The sequence below is a fragment of the Rosa rugosa genome, chromosome 4 (assembly GCF_958449725.1).
Source record: "Rosa rugosa chromosome 4, drRosRugo1.1, whole genome shotgun sequence".
In the NCBI taxonomy this organism is placed as follows: Eukaryota; Viridiplantae; Streptophyta; class Magnoliopsida; order Rosales; family Rosaceae; genus Rosa; species Rosa rugosa.
In genome coordinates, this window is record NC_084823.1 from 21,163,105 (window position 1) to 21,189,797 (window position 26,693).

A 26,693-nucleotide genomic window follows, 5' to 3' on the forward strand; every position below is an offset into this window, starting at 1 on the left:
TTTCTCTCAATTTTAGTTTCTCTACAACAAATTTCAATTTTTTTTTAATTTCTGAAATTTCTAATAAAAAAGGATTTTATTTTAATTTAAATATAATTTGAAAATAAATATTTGTCAATTTTTTTCAAATTTTTTTTTTAAGTTAGAAATGCATTTTTTTAGTGTTTAGACAAATAATGGTTTTTAACGGTAGAATTAACGACTGTGAGTTAAGTGAAAGACGGATGTAAAAGTGAGTGAGTTAAGTGATATTGTTGAAAATACAGTGAGTTAAGTGAAAGACGGATGTAAAAGTGAGTGAGTTAAGTGAAAGACGGATGTAAAAGTGAGTGAGTTAAGTGAAAGACGGATGTAAAAGTGAGTGAGTTAAGTGATATTGTTGAAAATACAGTGAGTTAAGTGAAAGACGGATGTAAAAGTGAGTGAGTTAAGTGATATTGTTGAAAATACAGTGAGTTAAGTGTCGAATGAGTCATACCTCAATGACTATTTGTGATATTTTTTCCTTTTTTTTTTTTGCATTTCCGGACTATGTGGCTCGCTTTAGTTTATATAAGGTCAACTTACTCTTTTAATTACTATCCAACCAAAAAGACTATCTTGCTTAATTAATACAAAGTTTAGTCGCTAGTTAAAGACGTACCATACCTCCTTAATTTTAACTTTGCATCAAGCTTCAATCATCCTTTGCTTTTTTGTTAAGATAAAGTAGAAGAGGAAGTCACGAAGAAAGAAGAAAACCAAAACTACTGTTTTGCGAAAAGGAATCTCTTACTGTACAACCCAAAGCCATCCTTTTCTCCTTTTCTCCTTTTCTCTTCATCAAACTTATGTATATAAACACGAGTCTTACTTGTTTTCTTCCTAAAAAAGGTCCAAAGCTAGACAAATCAAATCATCAAACCCTAGCCAATATTTATTGGCATCAGTTTTATCAATGTCGTCGTCACTGGTTCGTCCTCGTCCTCGTCCTCGTGTTATGGTCAATGGAATAAGAAGAATGAGAACCTTTCGTTTCTTCTGGTGCCGCCATTGCCAACATACTGTAAGAATTGCCTCTTCCAACCCATATGGATTTCAATGTCACTATTGCTCCAATGAGCTCAATCATGAGCTCGATGTATTGAGGCCTGCTGCCTCTATCAATAACCACCTTCAAGCCCTAGAAGCTTCCCCGGCTGCCCGCTTACTTCAAAACCTAGCTCTCGTCCTCGATCCTTCCCCTCTGAGGCACCACGGACGACTTCGATGGCAAATCGAAACCGACAATGAGCCAGTTGATCATCCACGGTCTTGGATCACCCTCCAGTTCGAGAGACCGCCAAGACTTGTAGTTCCCGTACCACAAAATGCCACCCTCGACGAGGATCATACTAATAACGCTGCTACTTTCGAGGGAACAATAAACGAGGTTCCGAATGAGCGTCGGGGGCCATCACCAGCGCCCAGTTGGGCAATCGATGGATTGCCTACGGTGAAAGTCACGGAAGAGGGGTTGGTGAAGGAACCCGGTTGCCCGGTTTGCAAGGAAGGGTTTGTGGTTGGTGGAGAAGTAAGAGAAATGCCATGCAAGCATGTGTATCATTCTGGTTGCATAGTCCCTTGGCTGAGCTTACACAATACTTGTCCAGTTTGCCGATATGAACTAAATAATGGGATCGATCAGTTTGGAGATCGTAATGAAAATTATTACGCAGAGGAGGAAGAAGAGGTGACGTCACGACATTGGTGGTGGAATCAGTTTCTTTCCTTCTGGCCATTTCGTGCATTAGTTCATTGGAGACAAAGTTACCTTGATAACCAAGCAAGGCGTCAAGGTAATAATCAACTTTAAATATTAGTTTGTTGCTTGTTTGATCAAATTGTATTGTATTATTCTATCTTATAATTAAACCTACCTACTTGACTAATTAAGGTATTGATCATGTTTTGCAGATAGAACCTGGTGGTCCCCGATCTTGGATCGTTCTATTACTTCTATAGCTCAATTAATAAGTGGTGATGTAAATTAAGCAATATGTGTATATGTATATTGGCTTTGTTTTATACAAGGTTGCTCCATAGGCAGGTAAAGATGCATTAAAGTTCTACTGCAGGTATGATCTCTATAACATAATGGAAAGAGATTGTACTTCTTCTTATTAGATCAGTTCTACATGCAAATTCTTTTTTCTTTCATGAAAGGGTACAATCTTTGATATATGTGGAACTATGTTAAAGAGCATATGGTTAAAACGAATGGTTTAACATTAATCGGTGTTACCGTTTATTCTATTCGGATCTAATTATGTTCTATTTTTCCTTCACTCCTTGGGCTAACCACATTGTATCTTTAATGCAGTTTTATGAGAACGATTTGGAGCAATTAATATTAGTTTGATGGATTTTCTTTCATTAAAGATTTGTGATTGTAATTCTTCCCTCAAATGGCATTGTACATAAATGATCAATGGAAAAAAGGAAAAATAAAAATAAAAATTTATCTTCACGTTGCTCAATTGTGTTTCCAACCACGTGGTGTGGTGTGTTGGTCGAATGGCCTAGTCTGGAACCCCCAGGTCTAGCGTTCGAATCCCAGCTCCATCCCGTGGCCAGCAGATTTGAGGGACCCTTTGGGTTCGTGCGTCTGCGGTGCAGTGGATTAGTCTGGCTTTGCCTGGCTTTCGCCGCAATGTCGGTGCAGGTGTTCTGGCGCTGGGATACCACTGCATGGGTGTGTGAGTTACTAACAACTAACCCGATCAAAAAAAAAAAAAAAATTGTGTTTCCATTCCCTGCTTTGCCGATCTTTCCAAATATTACATGGGGGCAGAATGTTAGGAGACGTTTATAACTTTTTAATATCCGAACTTTTCTGTTCTCTCATCTCTCACTGACCACCAAGGCGATGACATTTGGCACCTGCAGTTTGCTGTGGCCAACTCTGACCGGCTAATGGGATGCCGGAGAGCCGGAGAGGCTAGGGCACCGTGGGGCTTGACCTGTGTAACTGAATAAAATAAAATAAATTAAATACTAGCTCCTCGTTTATTACTAGGCAATTCCTCCCGCGCGATGCCGCGGGTTTGTTTGCTTGCTAATGATGAACGCTTTGACGCTCATGTCACGTTGAGGTACTGATCGATTCAACGTCTGAATTAACAGGCACATAATTTCAATCACAAACCCAGATCCAAAGCCGTTCTTTTCTCCTTTGCTCAATCACCAGTCTGCTGCAAATTGAAGCAAAATCAATTCTCATACTAAATTCTCATGAGAAAAAAAAAATTACTTGAACACAGAACAACAACAAAAACCCCCCAGGGAAACCAAAAAATCCTAGAAATGTACCAGACAATACCTTCGATGTCAAAGCTTTCACAATCCACAGAAAGAAGAAACCAAGCTCTTCCCTTCTCCCCGTGATGATCCCAACGATGTAATAGCTGTACCGCCTTCCTCTGCTGATCCACGCCCTTCTATTGCAAAATGACAACCTGACGATAAGCACAATCGAATAACAACACACTAAATTGATAGGCAAATTGTAATTCACAACAAAGACCAGGGGAAAAAGTGTCATTCCATTTCGGGACCTTAGGAACAGTGCTCATGAACACCAACTCTCCTTTAGTATATAGCTAGAAATTTTGCCCACGCTTTGCCGCGGGTTTTGGAGCTAACACAATGTTATTTAAGGACTAAATTCAAAAGTATAGAAAATATAGTTGACATGATCATTATATTAACCATGAAACATTCCATGTCCGAGTTGCAGCTTAATGCTAAGAAACCAAAACATTTAGTAAGGGCAGCAAATTACATACCTATCATGGATAAATTTTATTAGCTCATCTGAGATAAAGTCCTCAACAGTGAAAGGACTTTATCCCACAATGGCTCAGCTAATTACATACCTATCATAGATAAATTTTATTAGCTCATCAGTAGCCACTAAACCTGGCTCACCTAATTTGATGGCTTTGTGCAGATATTTCAAATGGCTATATTTTGGTTCCCTGGTAGTCCTGGAATAAATAGGAAGAAGCATGTGTTAGATAAGTAATAGACTTCACGTAAAATGATGTTAGGTTTATAACCAATTCCCTTACTTTACACATTTAACATTAGGGAAATGTTAAATGTGTAAAGCAAGGGTTATGAGCCAAAATTTACAAACCTAGTCAAGATCCTAATCCCCTATTTGCATACCATATTCATCTAGAGGTGCATCATAGTCATAGCTAGTTGCAATGAAGGGACCGCCAGCTGTTCGGCCAAAATTCGTTCCTCCATGGTACTGTAACAAAATCAGAGTAAAAGATGGTTAAATCATATAATTTTACCAACATCAGCAAAGATAAAATTAGCTTTGAAATATAGAGGAGAATAAGTACCATGTAGTAGTTGGCAAAAGAACCACCATTTTGTATAAACCTTGCAACTGAAAATGCCAAGTCCTGTGCAAGTCTAGTAGGAACTGCTCCACGAAATTCTGTATACCTGTAGAGTTTACATAAAAGAGTCAGAATTAGAAAGAGAGAAAGAAGGAATAATGGGTATGTAAAAAAAAATAAAAAATAAAACTTCAGTGAGGAACCATGACTGACAAACCCAAGCCCAAAGTCTTCCTCTTCTCCTTTGCTCAATCACTGGTCTGCTGCAAATTGAAGCACAATCAATTCTCATACTAAATTCCCATGAGAAAAAAACATACTTATATAAACACAGAAAATAGCAAATAGCATCACAGACATTCTCACTGACCATAAAAAAGGAAAAAGAAAATTGAGAATATTAGCTGCTTCAAAGCAAGAAACTGTGCCACAAACCAAAGGCTACAGATGTCCAAACGAAATCTATTGTCCAAAAGTGAAATCTATCACCCAAAACCTATCCCTGGCTCACATGTTCCTTTCTAATCAATTATTACATAATACATCAGTGTCCCTGTACTGTCAACTTCTAATTACAACATATACTTGTAAGTCTACTTGCCACAAAGCCCATCACAAACAAAACTAAGAGAAGAAGAATATATTCACACACACAACCAGAAGACTATATTAGAAGCATATTTCACTCCCTCACTAACCAAACAGAGCTCCACACACAATCAAATCCCTCAGATCGAAGATAAAGCCGTAGCAAATGAAAACAATCCTAAAAATCAAAACTATTTGAACCCGATAATAATGATAGCGATAGTGATTTGAATCAAGCAATAAAAAAAACCCAAAAATTCAAGCTTCTGTTCAAGTTCTAGTTTCTAATCGCATCAAAAAGCAAAGCAATCAAAAGACACAGAAAACCTAGAGGGATAGAGAAGAGAGAGAAACAGATCGGCATACCTTGTAAGCTAAGAATGCGCAAGTTTTGTTGCCATTGTTACTAATGGCCTCCTCGAGTTGGAGTTGATATCTATGCTTCTCATATGCTTCAGTTTCCTGCAAAAGATGATGTTGGTAATGAGATCAAAAGCCAACAAATGTTGTAATGTTTATGAGTCTCAGTAAAAGCAGAGATACAACTCACTGGGGGAATAAGTATAGTACTTACCCCTATCGGAGCACCTTGCTGTGTCTGTTTACGATATCTTTTACAGGAGATGTTTAATTTCATCATCGAGCACTGACTTGTTCAATTGTTTCTGAAGATTCTCTGAAACCTCCTCCATCGCTTATGCCTTGATAACAATATATAAGATCAGTAAATAATTCAACTCAAATCAATATACTATAAAAGATCAAGCAAACAAATGATAAAAGAGGTGCTCTACATATACCTCTAAAGTGTAACCGAGTGAACTCTAATCAGTGATAAAAGCCAACGCCTCAGAGTTCTCATTTGGACTTATCCTCCACCTTCTCCAACGCTTTAGCTTCAAGGGTTTCTGAGTTCATTATTATTTGTTTCATTCCTTGTCGAAGCATATTGCAGGCATATCTGGAAGCAAGATAAAGAAAAAGAAGCATGTGACTACATTTCAAGAAATATTCATATACAGTACAGTACCCTTTGAGTCTCTTTCACCAAATGTATAGATTATGTTGTCTCCATCTATTATTCTTATTCATGAAGTAGGTAATGAGGACACACACACACACATAAGCCCCAAAATCATAATCTAACCACAACCTAGAAAGCATACCTAAAAGGCGGATACTATGTCAGATCATTGCGTTGGAAATGCCCAGGCTGCAAGAAAAACATAGAGAAGATAAATTAAACATAATAATAATTTCTAAAAGATAGACAATGTAATAACCCGGTTCAACTATGATCTACAATCACTAAACCCCAATCATCATATAAGTACATAGTAAAAAGAAACTGAAATAATTCCAAGATATCTTTGCTCAGAGTCACCAAGTTCATTGATAAAGGAACCAAAGACATATATCACTTTTCAGAATCCTATAACCAAAGTATAGATCCAAAAATACCAAAGAGAATAAATTTTGTTTATAAGCTTGTAATATCCAGATAATATCTACCCCTATCATATGCAAAAATAGTTTGATAAATGTAGGCTGGAGTCGACCATCTCATTTTTTTACTCATCCTATCAAAATCAACCTTATTATTTTAAAACATATTGAAAGAGAAAAGGATTGATTACTGACCATAAAACAAAAATCTTTCCAGGAGAAACTGAAAATCCATAACACATGATAATAAAAAGCAAAGGTGAGTATAAAATCGAAATCCAAACTGGACAGCGAGAGAGTGAGAAAGCTAAAAAAGAGGCAGAAGGGAGGAAGAGAGAAACCAACAGGAGAGAATCCTAAACTGGAGCACGAACAATACCCCTATAAAAACAAAATCCAAGTAAATTGAAAACCAGCCCCAGCAAAAAACCCAACGAAAACTATAAACCAAAAAACACAAATCAAAAACCAACCGAAAATGTAGTCGGCAGAGCTATCCAAAACGCAGATCTTCTTCTCCTCACAGCAAAACCGAATCACCACTCTCTGGTTCTCTCTCGCTCTCTCTCTCTCTCTCTCTCTCTGTCTCAACTGTGCTTTCTCTAGAAAACACAAACCAAAAAAAAAAAAAAAAAAGGTCCTATTGTCCAAACAAAGCAAACTGAATTGTTCTGAAACTATCCAATAGTCTCTCTTTTTGTCTAACAAACAAAGTTCAAATCTTTTCACAACAAAAGCTTATAAACTAAATAAAAATGCTCATAAAGTCATTCTACACAATCAACAACATACTAATCAAATGCGTACAGAAATCAAAATCATAAAAAATAATAATAATAATAAAAAAATAAAATTAAAAAAACTTGCTAAAAGAAACAGAGTTAACCTTCCAAGCTACCCATCTTTCCGATCTCAGGAGGAATCTCTCCACCTAGATTATTAACATTCAAATAAAAGTCAGTGGGCTAAGTCAAGTTGGCAATCTCTTGTTCCGAATTTAATGAAAAATCATAGTAGTGAGCAGATAAAATTATGAACAAATTTGCTCCCTATAAGTTCACCTACAGGCATACCAACAATTTAGAAAATCATGCTTTTCAGAAAAATACACGCACATTATCTGATGTACTGACTACCCAAATTCGTTCCATTCCCTCCCAAATCAAAACACTGTCAAGCAAAAAGAGCATAGATCATATTTTCATGTCCAATTAAAAATAAAACAAAGCTCAAACGCCAACCCTTGATCGATTTAACCAAGAAAAAAATTAGTTTATTCCTTGTTTTCAGAAGATTATTAATAGCTGAGACTCGGAAAATCATTCGTACCCACCACCCAAACTCGTCCCCTTCCTCCCCATATCAAAACCAAAAAATTCCAATAACTGATAAGAAAATTATACATAGCACACAATTTGATGAAAGTTTTTCAAATTGCCAAAGATCAGAACCTTACCTTGAAACCATTCCAATGTTGCCGAGAATCCTCAGATGCAAGTACCCAACCTCATTTCTTGTCAGAGAAAAACATGGAAATTGTCAGCAAAATCAATACTCTGTTTAATCAAAACCTCTGAGCCCATATCCTAAATCAATGACATATCAAGTTTACACTAATTTTGAAGAAATTTTTTGAAAAAAATAAGTCGATACCTCTCAAGAAAGCGAAAGCTCATCCCTGAGCTTATCCATGCAAGGAAAATTCAAGCTTGAGCACGAAGCACCAGACCTCTCACCCTTCTTCTCATCTTCTCATGTTTTCTTTTCTTCATTCACAACAACAATTTCAGGCTCTACCTTCTCTTTCTCACTCTCTGCCCATCAAAATACTCAAATTTCAGTAAAAAAGAACAATGAAAGAAAAAATTGAGCATTTAAATTTCAAAATAGGGAAGAAATCAAGAAAACCCAAAGTGGTTTGTACCTTCTTTTGTAGTTTCTTCATTATCAAGGTCAAGAGCAGCCACTGGGATTGAAACCGGGCTCTTTCGCTGAACTGTCCGCTTTCTGAAACACCCACAAAATCTTGAATCAAACAAAAGAAAGAATATAATTTCAATGTTTTCAATTAGATCAGTTCAACAGTTAATACCTTCTCGATGAATCAAGAAGAACCCAAACTCTATCCAGCTTTGATCAATCAGTAAACCCGATAATCTGGCTCAGCAAATATTACTGTAGATAGACGCCTCTCTCCGTGTAGATAGAGACTTCCAGATTTACACAGGGAAGATTGAATCCGAATCGTAGATGCCAACAAACAGTACCACCTCCTTCGCTATCTCTCTCTCTTTCTCCACCTCTCTGTCCAGCGAAGTAGCGAAGACACGATAGGACTGAGCAGCAGACCAGGTGTCGAGAAGAAAGACGCGGGAGTTTTGAGACGGTAGACAGGTGTCGGGCAACAGAGATGAAGCAGGGACAAAATCGTATTTTCATCCATGACCGGCTCGGCAATGAACCAACCGAAATGTAGACCAAGGGGGCCCAGTGACGTGGACAGATTACATCCTCAGGAATTGGTTACTTTGTGTTGACCGTGAACTGACCGTTAACTGTAAATGTTTTGCCGTCATGGTGAAACAAGCGGGGGCTAATGGTATTTTGGCATCTGGGATGAGGTTTACAGCTAGGTTGGGCATCCTCTTCATCAAAACCATGAAAACTTTGTCTGGTTTGGGCGTTTGGCAGCTCCTCCCCTGGGCTTCAGACGGGGTCAGAAGTGAATTACGAGTCAGACCAATATGCGAATCGAGCGACCTCCCCTTCCCCTTGCATGCAATGATGTGGTGAACCTCCTCTCGATCATTCTAATTCCAGAGAGCAATTTCGTCGATACACGGGTTCGCCCCCCCCCCATATTCTCTAAATTCCTTTCCTTTTGGATGATTGCATGTATTGATTCATCAATTAATTTATCTGGAATTTGTTAGTATTGATTTCGAATGTTGTATTCTTGGGATGGCGATTTCAGAGCTAATAAACTCAAATCGAAGTTTTTTTTTATTCTTCTGTGGTTTAACATCAATAGGTAGCAGTAACTCAATATGTTGTCTTAGTCTTTATACTATCTCATTTGCTAGGATGGTCCGGAATCCCCAAAATCCCCAATAGCAAAGTCTCCATCCCAGAACTCTCTTCGTAATGCTAGTCTGTCTTGTTGCCAAAAGGAAAATGTTTGTTGTGTCCCAGGTTGGAAGGTCCCAGGTTTGTTGTGTCCCTGACCTTATTCTCTATATCTCTACTTTATCTCCCTATATTATATAGTATTGTGTCTCAGAGAGCAGAACAGAACACCAGAGAAAATGAGGAGCAGAGCGGATACTTGCTTAAAACCCAATTTGCAAAATATGCAGAAGAGATGCTGTTTGGCCTTTCTTCTCCGCTGTTGACATTTTTGCCATCTGCAGGTATATTCTCTCACTTCATTCTTTGGTCAATCTGAGAATGATTTTACCCTTTGGAGGGGTTTAAAAAACATGAAAATAGAAAAGATTTCATCTTTCATCTTTTTTATTTTTGTTATGTTTTTGGAACTATGCTGCATGCAATTAGTATACATGTTTACAATTTAAGGATTTTGGTAAAGGTTACCGTTTTATATTAACAATTGTCAAGTGAACCACCATTGCAGGGTCCCTTGCAGAAGAAGATGTCAAAATGGCTTCATGTGCTGATGAAATATATATATATTTATCTTTACCCAGTGGAGCTGCAATCTAAAAAGGTTATCTTCAAATGGTAAGCATTTGTTTCCTTTTATTTTGATAAGGTGTATGCATGGTTGTTGTGGAGAAACTAATATGAATAAGAAGGGAAACTTAATATTAATTAGTAATTTGTGCTCAGAACCTTTTGAATCATTTACCATTTTCTTGGAAACAAACTCCGATATAAAGAGTTTTTCAGTTGGACTCAGTTTCCTTTTTGTTAGAACAAGAGAAAACTAGTTGCATTCCTTGTCATTATTGCTGGCATATAGTGTAGAGACCTGACACTTTTCATCTAATTTAAGGATGGAATTGTGAAAGCCAGAATGATATTCATCAGCTGCACCATTATCTCGTAAGTCAGCTTTGTGAGTTGAATAATGAAGTCTTTGAACATTGATCCTATGCTAATACTTACTGAACCGTGTTTTATATGTTATATAGCTGATGCATGCCTGCATATTGTTTCTCAGCGTGTTGACATTATCGAAATCTCATCATTTCCATTTCATTAACTCCTGATAAGATCACTATTTATTTAGTGCAATCCTCTCTAGTTCTTTATTGAAGGGTTGTAATGTAGCTAGTTTCGATTGGTTTAGATAGGTCCCCAAATTCAAAGATTATAAAATCACCGGACAATAGTACATGGACTGCAAAAGATGTTGCTGATCTGTTTTGGCTGACAAGTCTACATTGGTGTTGTTCCACCTTATTTCTAAAAGCATTTTGTTTTAAGGCTGATAACTAGACGTACATCTTTTCTTGACTACATAGAAATGGACATGAAATGGTACAAGTAACAGATGTGATTATCGTGTTGTGAAGACTTTTCCTTCCTTTTAAAGTTAAACTAGGACTAAAATTAATGTCAATAGTGATCTTCTGAACCTTGGCCAATGGCCATTATAGGGTATCCCTGACCTTATTCTCCGAAAGTCTAGTGTTCTGATTTCAGTGCCCTGTTAAAATTTCTTGCAGCGGGTTACCTAAACTCAGTATATGGCTGAGAGTTCAGTTCTTGATGCACAGTTAGCCTTACTTGTCATGCCCTCCATTAGCCTCTCTGTTTGCAGCATATTATTAATTGTTGTACTATGGCTTGATGACTCCAGCATTTTTTGAGGAAACATGTTAACATAGACCAATGCCCAATTTACTTATGAAGCAGCTATTGAATTTACTGTTACTTATGAATGATGAAATTTTTTGTGATGCAGAAACTGTAGATTCATTTCACCTTCTCCCTCCCACAGAAAACTATGTTCCTCTATTCAAGGATCCATGGAGATTTTGGTGACTGTATTTGATTTATTGTCCCACTAGTGCAAAACTTTAGAAATTTGTATACCTTTATTCTATTACCATTCAAATTTTGGCTCCCATTATTGGGGCTTCTGAGAAATCAAACATTGACTTAGAGAGAGAGAGAGAGAGAGAGAGAGATGAAATGCAAGAATTTGAGCTTCCTTTTAGTAGAAGTCATTGATGTATTGCAATTGGAACTTAGAATTGGTAATCTCCTTTCATTGATGATTTACTGAACTATGTACAAAGTAACGTTGTGAACTTACAAAGGGGCCTGATTCAATTTTGAGCAATTAGTGTCATATGTACAATTGACAGTTGAGGAAATTTAAAATCTACAAGTGAACACTTAATCTGGTTCACAACTAAAAGTATAATGGCTAGCAGATTAATCCCAAGTTGTAGCAGAATATTCAAAAATGAGGCATTTTGAACGTGCATGCGGCTAGTAAGCTAGTAGATTAATGTTCATTGCATTTGTGAGCCCCCGAAAATTTTTGTTTAATTTTTAGATGGTAATTTTCGCCAATAAGATTTTTCCACAAGGTAATTTAAGTGAAGGAATTTATTTTGAAAATTATTTTAGTATCGAGATTACGATTTGGGCCTCATGATTTAAGTGCGGGCCAGAGTTCCTCGTTTTGGGCCTAGGATGAAGTCAAGAATTAATTAAGTAAGTTTCAGACGAAAAGCGAATGAAAGAAAAGTCCCGAGCCCAAAACCCGAAAAAAATTAGCTAGGAGAGTTTCGTAATTCGTCGCAAGGGCAAAATTGGTATTTCACGTACACAAGTATAAATAGAAAACTTGGAAACCCTAAAAACCAAAACTCTCATTTCTCTCCCTCACTCTCGGCCGCGTTCTCTCTCTCCCCGACTTCTCCTTCTCGCACACTCTCCCTTCTTCCCTCTGCAACCACCGGAAAACACCGGTTCCGGCCACCACCTCCTGGCATCGCCTCCACCCTTCGAACCAGCATCCAAATCCGACCCAAGCCCGAGCCTCATCACCCACCTGCACTGCCTCCGGCCCCCAAACCGCGACACCACTGCTTTCCTTAATCCTCCGATTTCCAGTCGCCGATTCACGCCACCAATGCCAGAAATTGAAGCACCAAACCCTAGAGAGCAAAACCCGAACCATAGCCTCAAACTCCGACCACCGAAAAATGCCATGCAAGCTCGCCGGAACTCGAGGTTCTGCATGTCTCCATTCTCCGATCTCCAGCTCGAATCGAGCTTCAACACTTCCATAAACGGAGTCAGAGCTACACTATCCTTCGAAACCCCTAATCCAGACCTTTGACTCCAACCAGAGCCGCCGCACACCGCCGTAGCTCCGCCGTGTACATCGCCGATATATCCAATCTTTCTGGTAAGCCAACCTGAGGCCCCCTTTCCTTGTCCCATTGAGTTTCCAATTTCGAAATAATGGGTCTCTGATGCTTTGTTCTTCGATTGGGGATATTTGAACATTGGGTACGGAGGAGACGGAGAAGTACAGATTAGAAGGAAAGGCTACTGGTCTTGAGTTCGAATGTGTTCTTAAAGGAATGATGAAGAGATGATGGCGACTGCAAGATGCAGCACGTAGTGAAGGATGTGGTCTCGGCAGAATGGGTAAGGAACACAGGCTTTCGAATTTTGAATTTGACTGTTGTTGGGACATTGAGGTTAATTAATTAAGGATGTTGTTTTATGGAGGAAATGAGGTCTGCGGAACTGCAAGCTTTCGGAGAAGGGAAGTGCTGGGTCAGTTCCATTTGTATTGAGGAATTGGTAAGAAACTCGAGACTTTGTTTTGGATATGGATTGATTGAGAATGGATTATTGATCCTATTTTTGCGTACGTACTAGGGAATCTGAATGGATTGATGGTGGTGGAAAAAGCAGCTGGCTTGAATCGAATCCATGTTTGGAAAAGAAGAAATGGTAAGGGTCTGGGTTTTGAATCTATTGTTGGTGAAACTGTGGTGGTTGTAATCTGTTGTTTGTAGCCTCATGAATGGGAAAGTGTTAAAATGGTGATATGGATATGTTGTTGAGTGGATTGGAATTGATAGGAAATTGTCCTTGTTGATTTAATTATGAAAGCGGTGATTTGGCTAATTGCATGAGAAAAATTATAAATAAGAATGGACCGGTTTTGGATAAGTGAATTAATATGTGGAATGTTCAATTTAAGGTCCGTGAATAGAAATATTCCAAACCTACCATATCCCGGAATTATCGTATAATGAAATTATTCGGGAATGGTGGTTGCTATTTAATAGCTTAGGGTTTAAAGGCTAAATAAAATGAGGTCAAACCGGTTGACCGAAATTTTAGTATGGGAAGAAGTGTGATCACCATATCCCGAATGAGCTTACTATGTTAAATGAATTGTTCGGGAATGGAAATTGCCATTTGTTTTCTTAAGGTAAAAAGGGTAAAGAAATGAAGGTGAAAGTGCTAAGTATAATCACCATATCCTAAATGATTCAAATGCTATATCATTTGGATTTGGATTGTTTGGGAATGGATAATAGAATTTATCAACTAAAGGAAAATTCTATAAACACAAGTTCTAGATCATTTTTCGATTAAAGGATAATCCGATGGACTATAAGGAAATTAAGTAAATGTTTTGGTTGCTCGGTTAGTTGAGTTATAATAAAGTCAAGTTACTTATTGGTTTAATTTTATTATAAAGGACCCGAGCGTGTGCACTTGGATTTGGATAAAGGATCGAAAGTCGGGAACGAACCCGAATGTGGGCAAGCACTCCAATTCCAGGTAGGGTGAGCTGTCCCTTCCTTGTTAGAGACTTTTCAGTATATGCGGAATGCTATACTAAGATAGTATGTTGCCTGTTAAGAACGTTTTTGGTTGTTCATCAGTCGATGCCTCGTGATACATGTGTTTTCAGAGCTGATAATTGTTGATTGCGAAAACCGAGGCTAGACTTGCATGTTGAGATACTGTACCTTTGTATGTTTGTGACCTGAAAGTGAATGGGACCTAGACGCGTTGATTCCTAGGGATCCCACGGTGTCGATAACCGTGAACCTCCGGAGGGGGCTGTGCTCCTATGTTTGTCGGGGAAAGGTAAATACGGACAGTGAACCAGTCATAGGAGACTCAGAGCCAGGAAATGGACACTTTCGCTACTTGTAGTCACAAAGACTACAGAGTAGTTGGCTGGTTCTCGTACTCAGGACGAACCAGGTCGGTCACTGATTTATATTATTTTAGCCGGCAGGTAAGTATCTCGGAGCTCCAAGTGTGTGAAGCATACTGCACATGTTTTATGAAAGAAAACAAATGTTTGTGGTTGCCACTTTTCTTAAAGCATTTTTCGATAAACGTGCACAATATTATGTAGTAAATATTTTCAAGTATATTATTTTTCAAACCTAGCATGGTTGGGTCGGCCCCTACTGGGCATGCGAGGACGAAAGCTCACCCCTACTATAGTGTGCAGGTTTCGAGCATGTGGTCGGGAAGCGTACAGGGGAGGCACATGACACGGCTTGGCGCATTTCTCTTTAGTTTTATCAAAAGAAGGTTTTGGTCCTTAATCGGATTTTGTAGTAGCTTGTTTATTTACTTTTTATTTATTTCCTACTCGTTTACAAAAATTCCGGGAGACCCGTAACCCTGGGGCGCGTCTCCCATACTTGTCGTTACTTAGAGATCAGTTTTATTTTCCAAATTGGGCTCCGATTGCAAGCCCAAAACTCTTAGCCCATTTCGAATTCCGCTTTTGAAAATGTGTTGTTAGGTTGCTAGAATGATTTGTCCAAGAAAGTGTTTTGTAAACCAACAACCTAAACTCAAAAGGCCTTGCGGTTTCGGGTTGATGAGCTATCGAGATGCCATTCGTGACATGTCGATTCCTCATTGGCTCGGAGTCGCGGCGCTGTGGGACCCCCCTCTCGGGTCACCACAGCATTGCCATTTCCAAGTCTTTCATTTGTCGAACAATTGAGGCCGGGACGAGACAAATATCTCCTATAGGATCATAAACAACATTCAAAGGTAAAAAGTAACAATATCTCCTTAGTGTCTATGTTCAACATCATTTAAAGACAGAAAAAATGTAGTTAGTATTCATCTATTCAACATTCTCTCTACCCACACTATAGGATTACAAGGTAAACTACTACTAAACTCAGTTCACATAAGACAATGAAAGATATTATACAAGTAACCCTCTGAAAGGTTAATTAATTAATCATCTCAACTCCCTTGCTAAAGCTAGCGACACAATATTCTAAATAATAACAAACAGCAAAACAAGAATAAGAATTCCTGTAAGACATTTCCCAAGTTGGACTTCAACTTTTGTACCAAACGAAATACTACTGGCCAGGGATTTGAGAGGATCCACAGTAGGATCAACAGAAAGCAATCTAGGTATCTGTGGTGCATACACTAGCCTCCACCTTGCCTGATCAAACGTTCCCTTCCCTTCTATCCTCAGCATTAGTTTTTCAAGTGTTGTAGTTGCAAGCTTTTGAAATGCAAGTTGTCCTCACCTTCCAAGATAGACTCTGCCAATAGACTTTCAAAGACTCTAGCAGCCTGTGTATAATGAACAAATGGGTCAGATTAAATTGTGTATAATTCCAGGTAATGAAAAGTGAAAACTTGAACTAACTTGTGCAATTCCAAGTATTAACTAAAGTAGAACTTGAGGAGAAACAAAATGTTCTGAAACTGATAGAAATGAATGAAAAAAACATAGCTTGTGTTGACAAATGATTCCACTCATTCTAGCAACATAATATACATGCAGCTTTCTATGTCTTCCGTCAGTTTTCAACATATAAAGCTCCATCTTCAAAAGATAATTTCTCTTAAGAGCTAGAATCAATTTCTTATGTGATAGCCTGATAGGAGGAAGAATTGATTGGGGTACAATTGCTGTTTGATTGGGTGTGAATTGAAATTGTTGACTTCATATTCATGAATTTAAGGTGATCTAGAACTTCAATCAACCATGATAAGAACTTCTGCAATAGAATGAACATAATTAAATAGTAAATACTTGTAAAATATAAGCTAGAGTCGCTAAACCCATTTGGAAAAGTAGAATGCTATGGTTGGAAATAAGAGGACAATAGTTGATAAGAAATTGATTGAATGGGATATAATTTTGCAAGAGCAATTCTAAAATATATAAACCCACCATGACCGGTTCATGGCACGCACGACTAGTAAGCAACAATGCCAGGATGGAAAAGATAATCCGAATTACAATTGCTAGAAAAACCCCAGCAAAATTAACATATTGGACAACTATCAGGAATTAAACCTGGTGAGGGGGTGTGTCGTGTTGCTCACAGGCAGGATTTGACTCCGGTGACAGTTCACAGAAGACGCTCTCCTGAAACTAGGTTCTCGCAGAGAGGGTGTTGTGATTTCAGACGACGACACCAACTAAGCTCTGTTTGCACATTTATGGTTTCTTCAATGATATTTTGTAGAGATGAAGGATGACCCAGAAGACTTCTCAAGTCTTCCAAACTGATCTCCTGTAGATGCACATGCCTTTCCCCTTCTCCCTTAAAAGCCCCTCTGGTAACAATTCGAATCACAGTTTCATCTTCCCTGTTCTATGTGAGTTGACGCGGTCAATCTAACGGAAATCCTGACAGCATCTGTTGGACTACAATTCAGTTGGTTCATTGCAGACAATGCCCGTCTTTAGTATATAGAAAATGACTTTATGAGGAAGCAGGGGCGGAGCCGCTGAGGGTGGGATCCCCGTCGACCAATGAAATTATTTTTTACATACTTTTTTTTATTTTTTATTTATGGTTTTTCTTTTTGAAATTTCGGTAGTTTTATGGTCGGATTTCCGACAGACCATCTTTGTCTCTCCGATATACTAAACCTCAAAGTGAACTTACTCAAAAAAAAAAAAAAAAAATCCCCTTGAAGATGAACTAGTTGCTCCAGTTCAATAGATCAACAAATTTTACTCTCGGGCTGACCATATGAGTTCTATTTAGTTAACACTCTAACTGAAACTGTGGTGCGTTAGATTTCACTAGCATATACCCTCAACAGTCAACACTATATGAAACCTGCATTTTTCTCAATAAAGCAAGACATGTTTAAGGAAATCTCTCTTTTATGTGTCTGGCCCAAACTCTAGGTTACTTGACCTAGTGGTAATAGGGTTAAATTAGAAAGATCTAGATTCCTATTCAATGTACGATTACTTTCCTTGTACGATTGAGATTCTATGCATTGTAATCCTCTATATAAAGAGGCCCCTATTATCAATGAGAATATACAGCAAATTCCTCTCAATTTCAGTTTCTCTACAACACGTTATCAGCACGAGCCCTAACCCTAGCTTTAGAAACCAAAACCCCAGAAATTGATCAAGCTCCACCAGATTTGCCTTCCCTGCGCTACTACTGCCCCCGCAGCCCCCGCGTCGCAACTCAACGCTAATCCTACCAGGTTAGCCTCGCTGCCCCTGTAGCGCCCGCAAGCCCTGCTTGCCTTCTACCTTCCCGCGGGCTCGCCTGCCCTCGCGACTGCGACTCACCAGCGGCCTCGCGGCATCTCCACAGCATCCCCGCAACTGTCCTCGCGGCCTCGCGACATCCCCACAGCAGTCGCATCCCCGCAGCGGCCCCGTAACTGTCCCCGCGACATCCCCGCAGCAGTCGCTTCCCCGCAGTGGCCCCGCAACAGTCCTCGCGGCATCTCCGTAGCGTCCTCGCGACATCCTCGCAGCGACCCTGCAGTATCACTGCACAGCCCAACCAACATCTTTTCCGGTCAAGAATTCTGGCATCTTTTCAAGGTAAACTTTTCTAAAAGCTCCCGTTTTTGAAGTTTTTCAATTTCTCTTCTTTTCTCGGGGACTTTCAACCTCCCTTCTTCTACCCCCCTTTCTTCTTCATAGGGGAGACCAAAAGCCGAACTGTGGGGGTTCGTGCTCACTCCAAGCTTGGAGCTTGTAGAGTCCTCCAAACTTAAGAGTTTGTTGAGAAGAAAACGATCGACCCTACACATCATTGTTTCGATCTAATCCAACCCCTCTTGGAATCGAATTTCTTGGAAGCGACTACGCTCGGAAATTCCTAATTTCTTGGAAGCGACTACGCTCAGAAATTTTATATGTTTTCGTGGTAGCCTTTCACGCTCCGAAACTAACCCTAATTTCTTGTTCTCTTTCAGGATGAGTAACCTGAACAAATTGGACTTTGCTCCATTGGGAACAACTGGCTCTGAATATCACAAGTGGGTTCGTGATGTCCGCCAGCATCTCAAGGCCGATGGAATCCTGGATACGATTCTCGAGCCTAGCCAGGACGTGCTAACTGTTGAGCAAGCTCAAGCTTTGGAAGCAAATAGAGCAGCCTTAGAGGCAAATAAGGTGAAAGCCATCATCCTAATGACTCGTCATATGGATGATTCGCTCCAGTACGAGTGTATGAATGAAGAAGACCCCAGAAGGCTGTGGGTCTCACTCGAAGAAAGATTTGGCAACGTCCGTGACTCCTTCCTTGCTTCCTGACCTAGAAGTGAGATGACATAGCCTCCGCTCCTATGATTTCAAGTCAGTTCTTGACTACAACTCGGAAGCACTTCGCATTAAATCCTTAATGGAATTCTGTGGTAAAGAGATCACAAATGCGATGTTGATTGAGAAGACTCTCTCTACCTTCCCCGTTTCTGCATTGATGGTTGCTAAGAACTATCGAATTGATGTTACTGCAGGACGGATCACAAGGTTTCATGAGCTCATTGGAACTATGAATGTCGCTAAAAAGCATGACAACATCCTTGTGAAGAACTATAATTCGAGATCCGTGGAAATAGAGCATATTCCGGAATCCAATTATAGTCGTGCCCCTAAGAGAAGGAGCCAAGAGCAAAACCCTAACATTAGGGATACTTCTGGACTTTCTGGTCCATATAATCGCTCTACTTGGAAAGGTAATCGCCAAAATAGGCGAACATGGAACCGAAGAGGTCAACGTGGAAAGAGAGAGGGAGGCAACGCCTCTGGCCATGTTGGTGGCTCCACCAACACTAAGAGCCATCTTAATGACGCTTTCAAAGCGCCTCAATCAATGGAGTTTGAGCAAAGAGATGTATGTTCTCAATGTGGAGTGTCTAATCATTGGGCACACATTTGTAGAGCTCGTGAAGAACTTGTCACCGCCTACAAAGCATATTTGTGAAGCAAGAGAAGCTCACTATGTAGAACAAGAAGATCAAGAAGATGATCTAGAGTGAAGGGTTGAAGACTACGAATCTGGCTGGGATCAATAGATCGCCAATTCTGTTTAAGTCTTTATTTTCCAAGAGATGTAGGCAATTGCCATATTATTTTTGTAGTAGATGCCTATGGTTTAGTCTTTGTTCAAAGTAGGCATACTCAATGTAAATGTGATGTACGTCTAGGAAGGTTTTGAGATAAGTTGTAATTAAGCGAGCTTTGCTCCACCGACATCTCCCTACTCACCTGGTCACATTTACGTTGGAATTACCGAAAGAAGTTAGACGACTACCATTGTTTTGCAGTAGCTAAGCATTTGGATTAGATTCTCCTAATAGTTAAGAGACAATGATGTACTCCGTTGGCTTATGAATAAAATTTTGAGTTCTTTTCATTATGACTCCATTTTGATTCATGAGCATGTTACTTTGTGACTACGATGGCTGGACCATCAGTATTAATTCAAGGACATGGAATAGCCCAAGTTCCACTTGCCAAATGGCACCTTGATTACTGTCACAGAAACTCTCTACGCTCTTAGGGCAAATGGTACCCTATAGCCAACGGATTCCATGCGAAAACGCATATAGAGAACGGAAACGAGTTCCTTTGCAATACCTCTAATGATTGCGAACAAAGGCGCATCTTAGAGAAGTTTATGTGTCTCTCTAGTGGACTCTATGTCACTATTCGAGCTATTAAATCCAATAAAGTTATGAGAGAAAATCTCTTGGATTTAGACACATATTGGCTTTGTCTCGACAGGATAAGTCACCCTGGTCATGATATGATGATCCGTCTACTAAAGACTTCACATGGACACCCTCGAGCGAAATGAAGCAAGAATCAAAAATTGGTTCCTGGACTTAGTAAGACCGCAACAATTGCAGCATCTGGCGCTGCAGCTGTCTTGGGGCGCCATATGGCCGCCCAAGTCCCTTGTGACAACGCCATATATGGCGCTACCCATGGCCATGATGCCATGGATGTCAATCCCCATGGTTATAACGCCATGGATGCCACTTCCCATGGTCATGACACCATGATGGGTGATGTAGTCACAAACTTTGCTTCAATATGCGTTCCAAACGCTCAGGCCCAACCAAAACTCTCCTTGGTTGCTTCTAAGGCCTCTCGCTCATTTTACAAAGCCACTTCCTTAGGAAAATTAGGACTGAGACCGTCCTATGCAAAGGATATGAAAATACTCATTATGTTCTTACATAGAATCCGTAGGGATTCTGTGGACTGATTCCACCAACTTGCGGACGTTTAAATATCTCATGATGTTGGTTGATATGCAAACACGCTGGTCACGTGTTGTGCCATTGTCCACTTGTAATGCTGCTTATGAAACACTCCTAGCACACATCATATGACAACGGGCTCACTCTCCAAATCATCCTATTCAGTCAATTGGATTTGACTATGCTAGTGAGTTTACATCGAAGACTTTCGATAGTTATTGCATTTGGGACTGATGTTGGACATCATATTCCCATGAGCACACCCAAATGGTCTCGCGGAAATGACTACGATGGTAGTCCGGACATTGGTAATGCGCACCAATCTCCTTATATCCGCTTGGGGTGATGCAATATCGCATACAGCTATGCTAATTCGTCTACGACCAACCGCCACTCAATGTATCTCTGCGTTACAGCTAGTGACTGGGTACAAGTATCGTACTTATGCATCTTTGAGTGTGCCATTTATGTGCCAATTGCGCCACCACAGCGCTCTATAATGGGTCCTTACAGACGAATGAGCAACTCAGTTGGATTTGAGACTCCAACAATCGTCCGCCACTTAATGCCCTTGCATGGCGATCTCCTTACCGCTAGATTTGCGGATGTCACTTTGATGAGACAGTCTTCCCGTCGTTAGGGGGAGATAAGAACACAGATGTTCAGCAGGAACGACAGGAATTGTCGTGGCCTGTCCCCACTATGTCTCATCTCGATCCCTACTAAAGTGACGAGATCACACAAATATGCTGCAAACATTCCTGCAAGGATGGACGTCCCTACGAGAGGACGTTGCGCCACCCTACACGGAGGTAGGCATGGCGCCAACGCCATAGAGAGTGGCACTTTGGCGTTACAGGCCATGGCCCCAGCTAGGATGCGTGGGAGGCCCGTGGGTTAGAATGATCCTTTGATCATCGACACTCAAAATCCGTCTCATGAGTATCTTCCGGGTTATGGTTATCGTTGGGGGACGCCTCAACGTCAAAACCTATTCCTGAGAATATAGAGCTCTATGAAACTTACACTAGTGTACATGAGATGTGGGATAGAAACTCCATCATAATGATGATGTAGTTGCGCATGCGCATGAGTTTGTTGAGTTAGATGATATCGAACCACGCTCCGTTGATGAATGAATGCCAACGTAGAGAGATTTGGCCTAAATGGAAAGATGCGATCCAGGTTAAGATGGATTCTCTAACGAATAGGAAGGTTTTCTGAGCTAGTGATGCCAACACCTCCTGACATAAAACCTATTGACTAATGGGTCTTCGTTAGAAAGCGTAGTGAGAAAAAGAGATGGTAATCTCACCTTATGGCGCAAGGCTTCTCATAAAACGCCCTGGAATCGACTACGATGAGACATATTCTCTAGTAATGGATGTCATTGCACTCCACTACCTTGTCAGTTTGGTAGTTTCCGAATAACTGAACATGCAGCTTACAAATGTGGTCACTACGTATCTCTATGGGGATCTAGATACGGAATATACATGAAGGTTCATGGAGAACTTCATTTACCCAAGTCAAGTGGCTCTAGACCACGGAGCGTGTTTACAAAAAGGTTGAAATGCTCACTAAAGTGACTACTTGATTGGGAAGGGATATGCCCACGCGTTTCCATAACAAGTTTAGGATTCTATCGCGGTTCATGTTGGACATGATCTTCATTAGAAGCCCTTAAAGAGTTAAGGGAAACCGCTGAACATTTGAAATCCGAGTTTGAGATGAAGGATTTTGGGAGAACACGATTATGCCTCGGTTTGGAACTTGAGCATCGTGTCGATAGATGCTTAGGAATTTTGACAAGGTCAAGCCTTCAAGCACCCCCATGATCGTTCGTAGTCTTGATCCTGAAAAGGATCCTCTTCGTCGAAAGGATGATGACGAAGATGTGCTAGAGGCAGAAGTGCCTTACTTAGTACAATAGGCGCATTATTGTACTAAGCTAAATGCATAAGATCAGAAATCTCATTTGCAGTAAGCTTGTTAACTAAGATATAGCTTTGCGCCAACGCGACGCCATTAGGATTGGTGTAAAAGATATCTTTCAGTACTTGAGATGTACGATTGATATGGGCTTGTTCTATCCCTATAGAGAGATGATGGATTCGGACCCATCACACACCAGGAACGCCGCCAACACCGGCCTGCGTCCGCTCTCCCCATCCCAAAACGAAGTTAGCATTTTGGAAGGTTTTGCTAATGCTGGGTATCTCTGACCCACACAAAAGTCTTCCCAAACTGGTTAAGTGTTCACCATGGGTAAAGACTGTGATATCTTGGAGGTCTACAGAATAAACCCTAGTCGCTATATCTTCGGACCATGCAGAGACTATTGCTCTTCACGAAGAGATTCGTGAATGTATATGGATTGGATCCATAATTACGCATGTTCGAACGATTGTGGTCTGAAGTCTACCATAGATGAGCCTACGAGCATTTAGGATAATGCAGCTTGTTTTTGAACAAATGAAGCAAGGCTACATCAAAGCGACAACACCAAGCTTAATCAGTAACAACAAACTCTCCTCAAGATCAAAATGAACTAGGTTCGATCTGAGGACAGTGTGGCAGACTGGCTCACTAAGTCATTGCCTAAATTCCACTTTCGAGAAACATGTTGGTAGCATCGTTTACGGAAGTTATCCGAACTCCCATGACCGTAGTCATCAGGGGGAGATGCAGACATCAGGGGGAGATGTCTACATGTATGGTCTCGAAACGTGAAGGGTGTGTTGTGCTCTTTTTCCCCTTCGACCGAGGTTATTTTTGTCCCACTGGGTTTTTGTTACTCGGCAAGGTTTTTAACGAGGCAACGAGAGAAGCACCGCGTTTGGGCAACACAAGGGGGAGTGTTTAAGGAAATCTCTCTTTTATGTGTCTGGCCCAAAATCTAGGTTACTTGACCTAGTGGTAATAGGGTTAAATTAGAAGGATCTAGATTCCTATTCAATGTACGATTACTTTCCTTGTACGATTGAGATTCTATGCATTGTAATCCTCTATATAAAGAGGCCCCTATTATCAATGAGAATATACAGCAAATTCCTCTCAATTTCAATTTCTCTACAACAAGACACATATTTTTTTTTTTTTAGGGTGCCGAGATCATTGTTTTTATAAATAATCATTTTAGTTAGATCTATTAAGTGGTTCTCTTCTTTAGTTGTATGAAGCATGCTAACTGCAATTAGTATTGGCTTGTTTGATGTAGGTGTTCAGTTTGGCCATCAAGTCTTCTTTTGTCAGAGTACATACTTGCATTTCCAGAATTGTTCTCTAATAAGTCATGCTTTGAGGTATGTGTTACCTGCAAATGATTATTTTAGTCCCTATTCCAGCGACTAAAAGGTCTATTGGGGGGCAATAAACCTCTCCATCAATATATGAGATATCCGACAATCTCCTTGAAGACTTTCGGCGAGGTTTCATAAACCTCTATTTTCCCCCAATAAAGGCATATTAGGGGGGCAATAGAGGTCTATTTAAGGGGTAATAAACCTTTCGGACGACCTCTTTAGGGATCTCCAATGATTTATTCAGAAAAATCCGGTAGGTGGCGATCGATGGCTGGAATCCGGCGAAGTCTCCTATGCCTTCTCTCTCTCTCTCTCTCTCTCTCTCTCTCTCTCTCTCTCTCTCTATGTAACAAAGAGGTGAGGGTTAAATATATAGTCTAAAAAAAACTTAATTGGGTATTTTAGTATTTACAATGACCTTATTAGAATCTTTATGGGTAAAGAGGGAATTCAAAAACTTATGGGATAAGTGGGAAAAAAAAATCCCTAGAATTAGGGTAAAGGATCCAGATCAAGGGACACCATATTTTACACAAGTTTCGACACACCTTGTGAGCCATTAGATTTTAAAATATTCAATGGTTCAAAATTATTGTTTGAATGATGTCAACAAAACAACAAGTGATGTCAAAATGACATGGCATTACATATTTCTAATTTAAAATTAATCTCATCTTCAATAAAAGAAAAACAAAATTAAAATTTAGAAAATCAAAATCTATTGTACACGATAAAGACTAAATAGAAAAAAGAAGAAGAACGAGCAGAAGAATAAGTTCCCATAATACTTCTGGAGGCCTTCAATTATATTCCTCCTCATTCTCACAAGAGTAGTGAGATGAAAAACTTACTTTTCGTATCACCATTAACATCTCTTTTCTATTAGTGAACATGAAATCTATGAAAGTGGGGCATTTCTTTTTCATTCTCCCCATTGCAGACGAGATCCATCTTTTATATGTAACTCCAAGTCGTTCTATTTCTAACTAATAGTAACAACTGACAAGACAAAAGGTAATTATGAGACTTGACAAAACATTGAGCAATTAGGATATATACATACTGCTGCAGAATTCATGATTAATGTGATTCTGGAATATTGAAATGGCTTCACGTACTTTCCCATTGATACCATTCAATACGAAAACCAAAGAATGAATTGATACCATTCTCTTATAAAAACAAAAATCATATGCCTCAGTCTAAATTAATCCTCTTATAAGAACAACAACAAAACAAACCAGTACTCCCTCAATGAAACAGTAGTTATTAAGAGAAAAAAAAATTAATATAAAGTTGAATACATTCTTCATGTAACTGTCTGAATCTTCCTCGTTTGAAAGAAAGATCAAAGTTTTCAACCCTGAGGTAGGAGATTTGCCACTGTACATACATGTAAATTTACAAGCATAATTAGCTATAATGGGCTACGCTCATTGTACCGCCAGAGATACTAATTCCCGCCAAAGGAATAACATACATATACACAGCCAGGCGAGCTACAGCCTGAGCCTCGGATCACCCACAAATCACGGCCGACGCGCCGCCACGCGCTGTGCCAAGATAGCATCAGAAGCTCCTGAAGCTGGGGACTGAAGCACATCAGTCCCACATCGAAAACATGGAGAAGATCAGCCTCCTCCTCACCTATAAAAGGTTATCTCCTCTCTCCTCATTAAATACGCATTTACTACTCATTTATTGTTATGCTGTCTATATTCATTGACTGACTTAGGCATCGGAGAAGTGAAGACCGCCCAACGCGGTCTCCCTCTGACGCCCTGTCTTTCGTTTGACAGCTAGCGAAGATCACCAAATCCACAGAGTAGCGGTCCGTCCACCGGACCCGCGTTAAACGAAAGTTTAGCTACCGCCAGACTTTGAGCATTAACATTGGCGCCGTCTGTGGGAAATCCTTGAACAAAAGGTCATCCCATCACAATCACCATGACTAACGGTAGCGGGGGAAACGCTGAAGAGCAGGCGGACCAATCCGCCATTCCCCAACCCTCCGACCCAACGGTAGGCGTTAACCGCGCACTATTCAACACCCCATCCAACCCCGGCGGTGAGGCAAATCCAAGCAGCAGCCGCCCACTGGGTCAAGATCTCACCACTATGTACGAGCTGGCACTGGCGGACCTTCACAAGGCAAACAGAGAGCGTGAAGAGGAGCGCAGAGAAAAGGCCGAGGCCCAAAGACAAGTGGCTACGCTGATGTCACGTTTTGATGAACTAAAGAGGACGCTGGAAGCCACCGCCAATCCAGCGCAGAGCGAGCAATCACGCAGCACCAGGCGTAGTCGGCCCGGCACTGGCACGTTGATACCAGGGCCTGTCATACAGATGCAGGTACCGCTGGACCCACCTGAGCTATTTGGGAAGGGACCACCGCCCATACCCCAACTAATGTTGGAGCAGGAGGCGGAATCACTGCCGCACACCAACCGCTCAGAGGCTAGGGCGAGGACTGAAGGCAATC

The 26,693-nt window shown here is 40.2% G+C and overlaps 2 protein-coding genes and 2 long non-coding RNA genes across 17 annotated transcripts; 3 read left to right on the top strand and 1 right to left on the bottom strand.

Moving 5' to 3' along the window:
- Positions 1–890: 890 nt before the first annotated feature.
- LOC133741829 (probable E3 ubiquitin-protein ligase RHC1A) lies at positions 891–2,295 on the top strand. The gene is made up of 2 exons (XM_062169548.1): positions 891–1,817; positions 1,936–2,295. The coding sequence occupies exons 1-2, from the start codon at positions 938–940 to the stop codon at positions 2,010–2,012; spliced, it is 957 nt and encodes a 318-aa protein (XP_062025532.1). The 5' UTR covers positions 891–937; the 3' UTR covers positions 2,013–2,295.
- A 453-nt stretch (positions 2,296–2,748) lies between these two features.
- LOC133743985 (uncharacterized) lies at positions 2,749–8,859 on the bottom strand. Of its 12 annotated transcripts, XR_009863317.1 has the most exons (15): positions 8,503–8,859; positions 8,335–8,417; positions 8,064–8,224; positions 7,867–7,923; positions 7,297–7,341; positions 6,131–6,177; positions 5,765–5,925; positions 5,539–5,665; positions 5,331–5,426; positions 4,580–4,639; positions 4,377–4,482; positions 4,192–4,279; positions 3,949–4,007; positions 3,341–3,458; positions 2,749–3,212 (listed from the first exon to the last, which is right to left on the bottom strand). It is a non-coding gene; the product is annotated as an uncharacterized LOC133743985 (long non-coding RNA). The 12 variants fall into 12 exon arrangements; XR_009863327.1 differs by lacking the exon at positions 7,297–7,341; XR_009863325.1 differs by lacking the exon at positions 6,131–6,177 and having other exon boundaries at positions 4,594–4,636.
- Positions 8,860–8,980: 121 nt separating this feature from the next.
- LOC133743984 (uncharacterized) lies at positions 8,981–11,658 on the top strand. 3 transcript variants are annotated; one of them, XR_009863313.1, is made up of 5 exons: positions 8,981–9,253; positions 9,494–9,820; positions 10,045–10,151; positions 10,426–10,475; positions 11,341–11,658. XR_009863313.1 is itself a non-coding variant. In XM_062172086.1 (5 exons), exons 1-4 carry the CDS (start codon positions 9,155–9,157, stop codon positions 10,131–10,133), a joined length of 435 nt encoding a protein of 144 aa, XP_062028070.1. In that variant the 5' UTR covers positions 8,982–9,154; the 3' UTR covers positions 10,134–10,151; positions 11,341–11,658. The 3 variants fall into 3 exon arrangements, 1 of the variants encoding a protein (XP_062028070.1); XM_062172086.1 differs by lacking the exon at positions 10,426–10,475 and having other exon boundaries at positions 8,982–9,253; positions 9,494–9,617; positions 9,698–9,820; XR_009863314.1 differs by lacking the exon at positions 10,426–10,475 and having other exon boundaries at positions 8,983–9,253; positions 9,494–9,617; positions 9,691–9,820.
- Positions 11,659–12,270: 612 nt separating this feature from the next.
- On the top strand, positions 12,271–13,456 carry LOC133741956 (uncharacterized). Its single transcript, XR_009862270.1, has 2 exons — positions 12,271–13,205; positions 13,284–13,456. It is a non-coding gene; the product is annotated as an uncharacterized LOC133741956 (long non-coding RNA).
- Positions 13,457–26,693: the final 13,237 nt, after the last annotated feature.

What these genes read in the sequence shown, in the direction of transcription:
- LOC133743984 (XM_062172086.1), top strand. Translation starts at nt 9,155, where the DNA reads ATGCGAATCGAGCGACCTCCCCTTCCCCTTGCATGCAATGATGTGGTG. An exon ending in GCAATTTCGTCGATACACGG is followed by an intron (nt 9,254 to 9,493) that starts GTTCGCCCCCCC and finishes CTCATTTGCTAG; the next exon opens with GATGGTCCGGAATCCCCAAA. An exon ending in GACATTTTTGCCATCTGCAG is followed by an intron (nt 9,821 to 10,044) that starts GTATATTCTCTC and finishes CCACCATTGCAG; the next exon opens with GGTCCCTTGCAGAAGAAGAT.
- LOC133741829 (XM_062169548.1), top strand. Translation starts at nt 938, where the DNA reads ATGTCGTCGTCACTGGTTCGTCCTCGTCCTCGTCCTCGTGTTATGGTC. An exon ending in TAACCAAGCAAGGCGTCAAG is followed by an intron (nt 1,818 to 1,935) that starts GTAATAATCAAC and finishes CATGTTTTGCAG; the next exon opens with ATAGAACCTGGTGGTCCCCG.